Raw genomic sequence first — 9,166 nt, 5'->3', positions numbered from 1 at the left:
TAGTGGTTAGGGTTTAAATTTTGTAATTAAATGAAATTATATTTCGGTTTGGGTTGACAAAATAGTTGTTAGGGTTGACAAAATAGTTGTTAGGGTTTAGATTTTGTAATATATATAGTACATGATTTAATAGAATAAAATCTAATTTTATCACAGAATAATTCTATGTTATTATTATACTAGTTACTGGTATAACATAACACTTACAGGATTTCTTCTCACTCTATTAGTTACCGGTATAACATAAGAATTATCAAACCGGAAGCTAATCGACATTAATAGTTATTAGTTGTAAAAATTATCAACTTAAGATAATTTTTACAATATAAAATTAGCCATAACTAGGACTTAAAGTACGTTCAGTTACATTGCATTTCTCATTAAAAGATGTCACTAGCGCCAATCCTCTAATAATCATGATCATGATCACATAACTCGCATCTTTTACCTAATAATAAATATATAATCCTCTAATGCTTTTGTTATCTACTATCCATAATGTTATGTTTATGTCTACATACTATTATAGAAGGTCAAGTGTGTAGTTAGTGAGTACCTTGTAGTATTTACTATCAATTTTTTAATTTATAAGATTAGACTTGTTACCTTAGTATACATACTAATTGTTATCTGGAGTTATCGACTAAACATAATGATATCGACTAAACATAATGATATCCAATATGTTCGAAGATATCGTTGACATCATTTAATGTTAGAGTTGTCGTGTCTTTGCCAATACAGATAGAAAGCATAATCATTTCATTTAACCATCTAAAACTGTATAGGGTTACTTTTGTCTTTTTTCCTGACATCATGTGAGAAAACTAATTTTCAAATTAGTGATACCCAACTTTTAATTTTGAAGTCTACCATAGCTATAGTTTTAACTAACCCTTTATATAATCTTAATTAATACAATATGGCTCAAAAGCTACATTGCTCTACTATCATATTTTAGAATTCATCTTCCTTTTTTTTTCCTAGGCTTAAATAAAATACATACATAATAACTCCACAAACATAGTCTTTTTTGATAATACTATTAGAGAAAAGAAGAAAGAAGAAAAAACAAAGTGTTGTTGTTGTTCTGACTCCAGTCTCTCACGCTTTGTTGTTTCTTCAAAGTTCAAAGCACCCGTGTTGGCAAAAAACACCTTGAAATGCACCCAAATCCTCTTTTCTGCAAATTATTTGTAAAAAATTATCTCAAAACCCTTAATCCATAAAGTTAAAACCAAAATTAATAAAAAAGATTAAACTTAAGTTTTTATTAATTACCCTTTTGGATTTGACAGAGAGAAGTTGTGGTGAGACTTTGTACAAGTCTTCATCAACAGGCTTAGGTGTTTTCATCCTCCGTTTCACGTTAACCGGCGCGTTTGCCTCACGCGCCTCCGTCTTGTAGTTGTGTTGTTCCTTTGAGACGTTTCTCTTCTTCTCCGCCGGTTCTTGACCAACCTTAGCCTGAAAACATTAACCGGGAAAAACATAAGACTAGATCAAGATCAAGAAAGTAGTTCTTGAATCTTGAAAAGGGAATCAAGAAAATCAAGAACGTACACGGCGACGAGGGAGGAGGATAACAGCAGGAGCTACAAGGTGGTGGTTGTCGTAGAGATCACCAGCTAGGTAAAGATCACGATCTTGATGATGAGAGTAAGGAGCGTAGTGGAGAAAAGCTTGAGGAGGTGGCTGTTGTGTTGCTGTAGTAGTAGTAGTAGTCGCTGTCTCAAAACACTGAGTGAAAGGAACGGCGTCGTTCCAGTCCCAGCTTCCAAAAGCAGGCACGTGACCTCTCTTGCAGTACTCTCCTCCTCCGTATTCCTGATTGAAAACACAAAAGAAAGTTAAAAACTTTGTAAAAACCCACAAGAAGATGAAGAAGAAGAAGAAGGAGCAAGCTTACGTAGTCCATTGTAGTACTAGTGATTGATGATGTATGTTTTGTTTGGATCTCTCTGGTTCTTGAAGTGATCTAAATAGAGAAAGAGAGAGAGATAGAGAGAGAGAGAATGAGAGAGAGTAAATGACCAGATGGGTATATTACATTAACTCAACACTGAGACAAAAGTTGTCTTAAAGTCTACTTGTAGGGGAAGGGGTTAAAGAGAGAGAGATGGGGGACTGAACTCTGTTGTGTTGTGTGGTCTCTCTGAGAGAAGAGAAGAGTGTTGTGATTTTAAAAAAAAAATCTAGTAGGGTAAGTGAATAATCAATAATGTGTGTAAAACTAATAATGAAACAATAGAGTTGGGTTTTTAGCTACTCTTCTTTCTTCTACTACTACTACTACTTTTTTTTTTTTTTTTTTCAACTAAATTTTACTGTTTTTTAATGTCTTTTTATACAGTGTTTATAAGTTTTTTTTTTGTGGGTTTTGGCTTTAAACTTTGTATTTACATGAAGGTAACTTTTTTACTTAAAAAAAAATTATTTCTATGGTTGACAAACAAAGAAAACGTAACGTAACTTTTACTAATAAAATTTGACCAATATTGTATGGATTCTAGAGCTGACTCATTCCATTTATTACTATCTTTTGAGTTGGGAATTTTTTTTCTTGGATTATTAAAATAAAATGGTCTTTTATTAGAGACCATTTATGAGAATATGGAATTTGAAATAAAATGGTCTTTTTATTATTGTTTTAAAAAGAAAGAAATGAAAAAAGGTGAAAAAGAAAGGATGAAGAGAGACAAAAGAGTTAAGAAAAGGAGCTTTAGGGAATGGGAAAGGGCCACAACAACAACACAATGCAGCAAGCAGCTGCAAAAACATTACCTCTGTTATGAAACTTTGTGCTCTGTGCAGTGTGCAAACTACATTGCCACGACTCCAAGCAATCCTATTTTTATTTATTAGTATCTTTTGTCTATTTCTTCTTCTTCTTCTCTTTTTTTACTTTTTACATGCTTATAATATTCTTATCTTCTTACATCTTTTTAAAAAATTATAGTTTTGTAGTAATTTGACAGAGAAGACAGGTGGGGGTTAGGTCAAAATTACTGATACTGTTCATGAAGGATAATAAATTTTGGGGACTGTTCTTTTGCAGCCTTTGGTATTGAGAAAACAGTTAAAAAACAAAACACATATTTCAACGGAATGGGGTTTTTTCACTGATGCAAATAAATTATTTAGGTTTAGATAAATATTTATAAATATTATAGTATTTGTATATAATTAGGTTGAATATATATAACCAAATTTACTCAACATTTTTTTTAATAACATTAGTCTTTTGTTTCCCAATTTTACTAATGAATTTTCACTAGTCATTGTTTGCCATTTCTAAAATGAGTTCTTATTGAACACTTATGATTCAATTTTTTTTTTTGGTTGAATTACAGATATATATTAGCATTCTAATCTATAAATTTTATATTAAATAGAATAATCTCTTTTTTACTTACAATTATATATCATATAAAAGTTATATAAAAATCACCAAATGATATATAACAATAAACATTAAGAAAAAAATATTGTAACGAGTAGAAAGTAAAAAAAAAAACACATTACTAACATTTTTCTATAAACTATCTTATAATTACTAAAGAGATTTTAATGTTTATAGAAAAATGTTAGTAATGTGTCTTTCAGAAAGTATTAACTGTTAAAACATTTGCTAAATATTTCTACAAACAACCTTCTAATTACTAAATGAAAGAAATGTTAGTCATTTTTTTTGCTTAAGTTAAAATAAATAAAATGTTAGTAATATTACTAATATTTGCAAAAGTATTTCTACAAACTTGCAAAATAAACAATTTTTTTTTTGTTTTTAAAGAAGAATAAATAAATAAATGGATGCAATGCAAATGCTTCTGAAAATCCAAAAACTAAATGGGTGTTTTTTGTTTGAGAAATAATGAGTTCGTCAACTTGTTATGCTTTGGCCTAGTCTACGTACAACAACTACTATTAACGTTTGACCTTTCTATCATTAGTCTTTTCTATGTTTCTATCATTATTAATCCACAGGCTTTGTCTTCTTTCTGCAGTTGTAAATAATTGCTTTATTACGACAAATCATGCTGATGTTACTACTTTAATTCTCATGTTTTTCGTTTTATGTAATTGTTTTCAATTTAATACTCATCATTAGTTTAGTCGATTTCATTTTTTTTAAATGAACTTATTTTTAACTTTTAAAAATCTAATCGGTGTGAATGGTTACACTAATTTGATTTGACAAAACCATCTACGAACCAAACCACTTTTTATTTATCATTCACTAATTGTGTTCGTAATGATGCAATCTCAAAAAAACCATAAAAAAATCGATGTGGACCAAGTGCGAACCGTTTTTATATACAAATCGAGTTGGACCGCCAGAGTTTATTATCCGTCCTAAAAATATAGTGGACCAAACCGTTGATAAATTTGTCCATCCCGACCGCTGTAACCATTAACACCCAAAATTATCTAAAAATATGTTTAGATACAGTCATACCAATACGAACTTTGATAAATCAACCAAGAAATTTAAAATTCTTCATATATCGAGATTTTTACATAATATTATTATAGCTCTTCAACTAAGGTCGTTTAGTTTTTTCTTTAACTTGTTACTTTTATATTTTCTGATTTTCACTACAAAAATATGCTTTCTCTGTTATTATTAATATTGTTTGAATCTATTCACACATCCAATATTTACACTAATTTAATACAACATCACTTTTTAAGTAAGAATCAGTTAATATATTCCTCTTAATGCCAAATTGTATTTACAAGGTCAAATTTTGTAATATAAAAATCTGAATTTGCTGTAAAAGTTTTATATGCTGCATTAAAATTTTAAAAGAAAATATTTGTGAAACCAGACATATACATGCTGCATTGAATAACATTTATTATGATACATGAACATAGAAAAAATAAAAATACAATTATAAATTTCACAATTTTCATTCCTCAAGTTTCATGAACATGCTCTACTACACATTAAAAGGCTCTGTTCAAATTTACTCCTTGGGACCTTAGAATATTAGAATACGTTCATAATTATGTTAATCTATTCCTTCTTGGGAACTTGGGACCTAGTTTGTAATAAACGTTTGTGCATGCTTCTCTCATTTAAAAATCGTTCTGCATACGTCTCTTTGCTCCATTTGTCTAAGGAGTATAATTTTATAGTTCTGATACTTACGATAACATCGAGAAGCATTTAGTTACATGAAGCTAAACCAAGATATATACATTCTCTAGAATGAGAGCTGACCAATGCTAGTTACATCACCATCGTGTTAGGTTTCTAGTTTTGTAGATCGAGGTCACACTTAAGTTATAGGTGACCTGGTCAAACACACAATACACTAATTTGTGCTTCTCTATGCAAAACCTAAAACTTATTTATACTAGTCTATCACTATCAAAGTATTCCTATAACGACGGAACACATTGGAAAATACAAAATTCTAATAACGAAACATAAAATAAAACTCCAGTATATATTTAGAAAATCATCACATAGTTATGGATTCACAGGATAACATCAAATCTTAAACTTCAATAACATGAAAAAATATACTTATGTATCAAAATGCTCTTTATAATACGTTAAACATAACAAAAGAGTTGCTTTAATTATTTTCGTAACGGTAACCAATAAAAAATGATTGTAAATTAGGTAAAGTAAAACAGTGATCGCCGCAACATATAGGTAAAACAGGGATCGCCGGTAAAAACAGTAGTAATTGCAATTTTGAGAGCTAATGGTCTAGCTTTGTCTTGTGTATCGAACAACTTACACCACATAACATTTGAGGACAAATCTGAGATGGTGATTAAAAAATAAAAATCCTTAGCATAATTATGACTAATTTATAGAACTTAAATTATCAAATAAAAGAAAAAATATATATTTAATTTAAGAAAATAGAAGAGTAAAAAGAATCTAGATATTTGGATTTTTAATTCAACACAGAGACTGAAGGGAAAGGCTAGCTTTTTTTTTTTTTTTTTTTTTGTAAACCAAGGGAAAGGCTAGCTAAGTGTTAAAAATGACAAAGGTCAAACAGTCAAAGGCTACTCTTTTGCTCTTTCTTGGGTCAAAATCTGAAATGTAGAGTAAACTCTTTTATACATACTCTTTTTTGGTTCCAATTTTTTTATATCCTCATTTTTATAACTCTTGATCTAATCATCATTACAAATTATGAAAATTATTGTAAAGCCGATTCTACACAGATAATTTTTTTCGATCTTATTAGATTTACCACATATTACTCTTCTTTTATTTATTTCTCTATGTGTATAATCACGGCGAACAACTCTAATTATTTATCGTTGTAGATTTTGTGTAAGCTAATTTGTGATTAAAAACTCAAAGTAGCTAATTGTTGTTGACAATGATGATAAGTAAGAGCTAAATTCACGGAATTAAAAACTTCTCAAAAGGCTACGATGGTTTGAGGTAGCCCAAGAAAAGACAAAAAACACATAACTCCTAGTTGGGCTCAAATCAGGCCCAGTAGTATACTGGAAGTTGTTAATGTTTTTATTTCAATTAGAGAACTTTTTAAAATGAAACAATGTGCCAGTTGCAATATATAAAAAAAACATAGTGGAATTTTTCTTTTTCCATTAGTAGTAAAAGATTTGTGGGCTGGAAACCGTGTAAATCGGATAATAATTTGATAAGAATCCTGACTGCTATGATTCTTTGACAAATACCATATCCCAAAAGTAATATACAAAAGAACACAACCCCGTGACTAATCGAATAATTCAATCTTTGTTCACGGGTTCCTCCTATAACTTACTATATATACAACCTCATGAGCATTCACTTCTACACCACAAACACAAAACAAACATCTAAGAGGAAGATCAAAATGGCGAGCAAGAAGGCAGCGGCTATGGCTACAACGGTGATGATAATGGTTATGTTAGTCGATATGTCAGTAGCGATTGACCTCTGTGGCATGACACAAGACGAGTTGAATGAGTGTAAACCAGCTGTGAACAAAGAGAACCCAACGACCCCGACACAGCCTTGCTGTACAGCTTTACAACACGCTGATTTCGCTTGTCTTTGTGGCTACAAAAACTCACCATGGCTCGGTTCTTTCGGTGTAGATCCTGAACTCGCTTCTGGTCTCCCTAAAGTCTGTGGCGTACCCAACGCACCAACTTGTTCATAAATAAGCTTTGTCTGTGTCAGTGACTCAATTTGCGTGTCTGTTTTTTTTTTCTTTTTCTATATAATAAGATCGTACTTTCTGCCAAATGGCGTAGTATGGGTAAAAACCACCAAAACTAGTCAAAAGATTTATAAAGGACCAATTGAAAACTTCACAAGGCCCAAACAACACGTAAGGGCAATTTTGAAAACAGAACCAATAAGCACAGACCCAGAGGCTTTATGGTTTCACTACCTCCGACACAGTATTCAAACACTCTGACACAATAACAACAAACGAAACACACATTATTCTTCTTAATTCCTTCTAATCTAACCACTAAACCATTTATTTAATGTGGACGACGCGTTTCTACCCTAAGCACGATAATTAAGAGAAGCAAAATCATTAACAAAACATATAAAACCCGAGATTAATAATATCTGATTTCACCATAATTAGAGTATGTCAAAAGGGGTGAAATTTTAAAACGCTACCGAGAAAAAGTCATTAACGCTACTCGATCCGGTTTAACTACGAACCGGAATCCACAAAAGACAAAATAAACCAGAAATTAGGATAAACAGAGTTTTTTTTTTGTTCAGAACCCGACGAAAAAATCAGATCCGACGGTTAAACCTCCTTGTTCTCGGTGGCGGCATTCTCGATCTCCTTTGCCGGAGCAGAGAAGATCCAAGTGAAACCAAACGGATCAGTAACTTTGCCGGTGACACCTCCTTCAGTCTCAACCTCCGTAACCTCCACTTTCACAGCTCCGGCGGATACAGCTTTCGCAACGGCTGCTTCAACATCGTCAGTCTCGAGTGTTAGTGTCATCGAAGCACCTCCCGATTTCGCACTGTTCAACGTGAAACAAAATACAAAAAATCAAAATCAAACCACAAAATGAACAAAGCAAGCAGAATCATCCATGAAAACAACATCTAAGCGTTTTAAACTACCAGAAACTTCTCATAACACAAACCTCAAACCAGATCTAAAACGAAATCAAACGCTACACGAGTATAACGAACGCAGTATCATCTTATTTCGCACTATTCAACGTATGAAACAGAGTCGAATCAAACAAAACTCATGCTCAAGGAAGAAGAAATAGCTACTGAACATGATATATCTTCTCATACAACAACCTAAAATCCAGATCTACAACAAAATCAAACCCTAAAACAAATAAAAAACCTCAAAAAACCAAAAACAGAGGAGAAAAAGAGGAGATCTAGACGTTTAAACACCACAACAACAAGAGAGAAGAAAGCTTACGTGAAACCAGAGAGAGTAGCGACATCACGAACAACGAAGGTCGAACCAACAAGGTTAAGCTCAGAAGAGAGAACATGAGGAAGCTCTTGGTCAAGCTTACGCTTAGGGTAAACACTGTGACCAGACTCGATCGCACCAAAAGCAGATTTGTAGAACGTAACAGCGTCGCTAACTTTCTGAGCTTCAACGATCAACGTCGTCTTGAAAGCAGCGAAGGCCGTAGTCGTAGCGCCAACAACAGGTTTCTCCACCGTCGTAGTAGCAGCTCCTCCGTTAGCACCACCAGCAGTAACATCTTCTTGAGCCATCTCAGGGAAAAAAAAAAGCTTGAAAGATTCGTTTACGGTTAGAGAGAAAATGAAAATAGTGTGAGTGAGTGAGAAAATGAACAATCTAGAGAGAGAGATATTTATTATGGAAGCGGAGAAGCGGAATCGTTTCGTGTTATTAAACCCCCTGACGAGGAGGATTTCAAATGGATATAACAATTGCTTTCGCGTCCGGTATTTACCCTTACTTTTCCGTTTATTTACGAGAGTGTGCCCCTACTCATCCCACCTTTTTCATTTACTTCTCTCTTTTCCTACCCTATAGGACTACTGTCTCTCTTCCACGTGTCGTCTTCACTAAACCGTTACGAAATTTATTTATCAATTTATTCATTCACGATTTTTTTAAATAAAATTTTGGTTACAATAGTATTTGTTATCATTATTATCTAACTGAATGGGTAAATTTGTACACATGGGACA

General features: G+C 32.3%; 3 protein-coding genes across 3 annotated transcripts; 1 reads left to right on the top strand and 2 right to left on the bottom strand.

Moving 5' to 3' along the window:
* Positions 1–953: 953 nt before the first annotated feature.
* Positions 954–2,199, bottom strand: LOC17874891. The gene is made up of 4 exons (XM_006281148.2): positions 1,910–2,199; positions 1,564–1,827; positions 1,282–1,467; positions 954–1,183 (listed from the first exon to the last, which is right to left on the bottom strand). Exons 1-4 carry the CDS (start codon positions 1,916–1,918, stop codon positions 1,130–1,132), a joined length of 513 nt encoding a protein of 170 aa, XP_006281210.1. The 5' UTR covers positions 1,919–2,199; the 3' UTR covers positions 954–1,129.
* A 4,592-nt stretch (positions 2,200–6,791) lies between these two features.
* LOC17875131 (putative lipid-transfer protein DIR1) lies at positions 6,792–7,303 on the top strand. Its single transcript, XM_006281310.2, has one exon. It carries the CDS (start codon positions 6,846–6,848, stop codon positions 7,152–7,154), a length of 309 nt encoding a protein of 102 aa, XP_006281372.1. The 5' UTR covers positions 6,792–6,845; the 3' UTR covers positions 7,155–7,303.
* Positions 7,304–7,523: 220 nt separating this feature from the next.
* LOC17875353 (uncharacterized protein At5g48480) lies at positions 7,524–8,808 on the bottom strand. The gene is made up of 2 exons (XM_006279629.2): positions 8,415–8,808; positions 7,524–7,992 (listed from the first exon to the last, which is right to left on the bottom strand). The coding sequence occupies exons 1-2, from the start codon at positions 8,720–8,722 to the stop codon at positions 7,767–7,769; spliced, it is 534 nt and encodes a 177-aa protein (XP_006279691.2). The 5' UTR covers positions 8,723–8,808; the 3' UTR covers positions 7,524–7,766.
* Positions 8,809–9,166: the final 358 nt, after the last annotated feature.

This window comes from Capsella rubella, unplaced genomic scaffold (assembly GCF_000375325.1).
Source record: "Capsella rubella cultivar Monte Gargano unplaced genomic scaffold, Caprub1_0 scaffold_8, whole genome shotgun sequence".
NCBI lineage: Eukaryota > Viridiplantae > Streptophyta > Magnoliopsida > Brassicales > Brassicaceae > Capsella > Capsella rubella.
This window is presented reverse-complemented; position numbering and strand designations above follow the sequence as displayed.

Bases quoted from the DNA above. Each gene is read 5' to 3' on its own strand.
- LOC17874891 (XM_006281148.2), bottom strand. The intron at 1,468-1,563 runs GTACGTTCTTGA...TAATGTTTTCAG, and splicing joins TCCTCCTCCCTCGTCGCCGT to GCTAAGGTTGGTCAAGAACC. The intron at 1,184-1,281 runs GTAATTAATAAA...AATAATTTGCAG, and splicing joins TCTCTGTCAAATCCAAAAGG to AAAAGAGGATTTGGGTGCAT.
- LOC17875131 (XM_006281310.2), top strand. From the start codon at position 6,846: ATGGCGAGCAAGAAGGCAGCGGCTATGGCTACAACGGTGATGATAATG.
- LOC17875353 (XM_006279629.2), bottom strand. From the start codon at position 8,722: ATGGCTCAAGAAGATGTTACTGCTGGTGGTGCTAACGGAGGAGCTGCT. The intron at 7,993-8,414 runs GTAAGCTTTCTT...CACGTTGAACAG, and splicing joins GCTACTCTCTCTGGTTTCAC to TGCGAAATCGGGAGGTGCTT.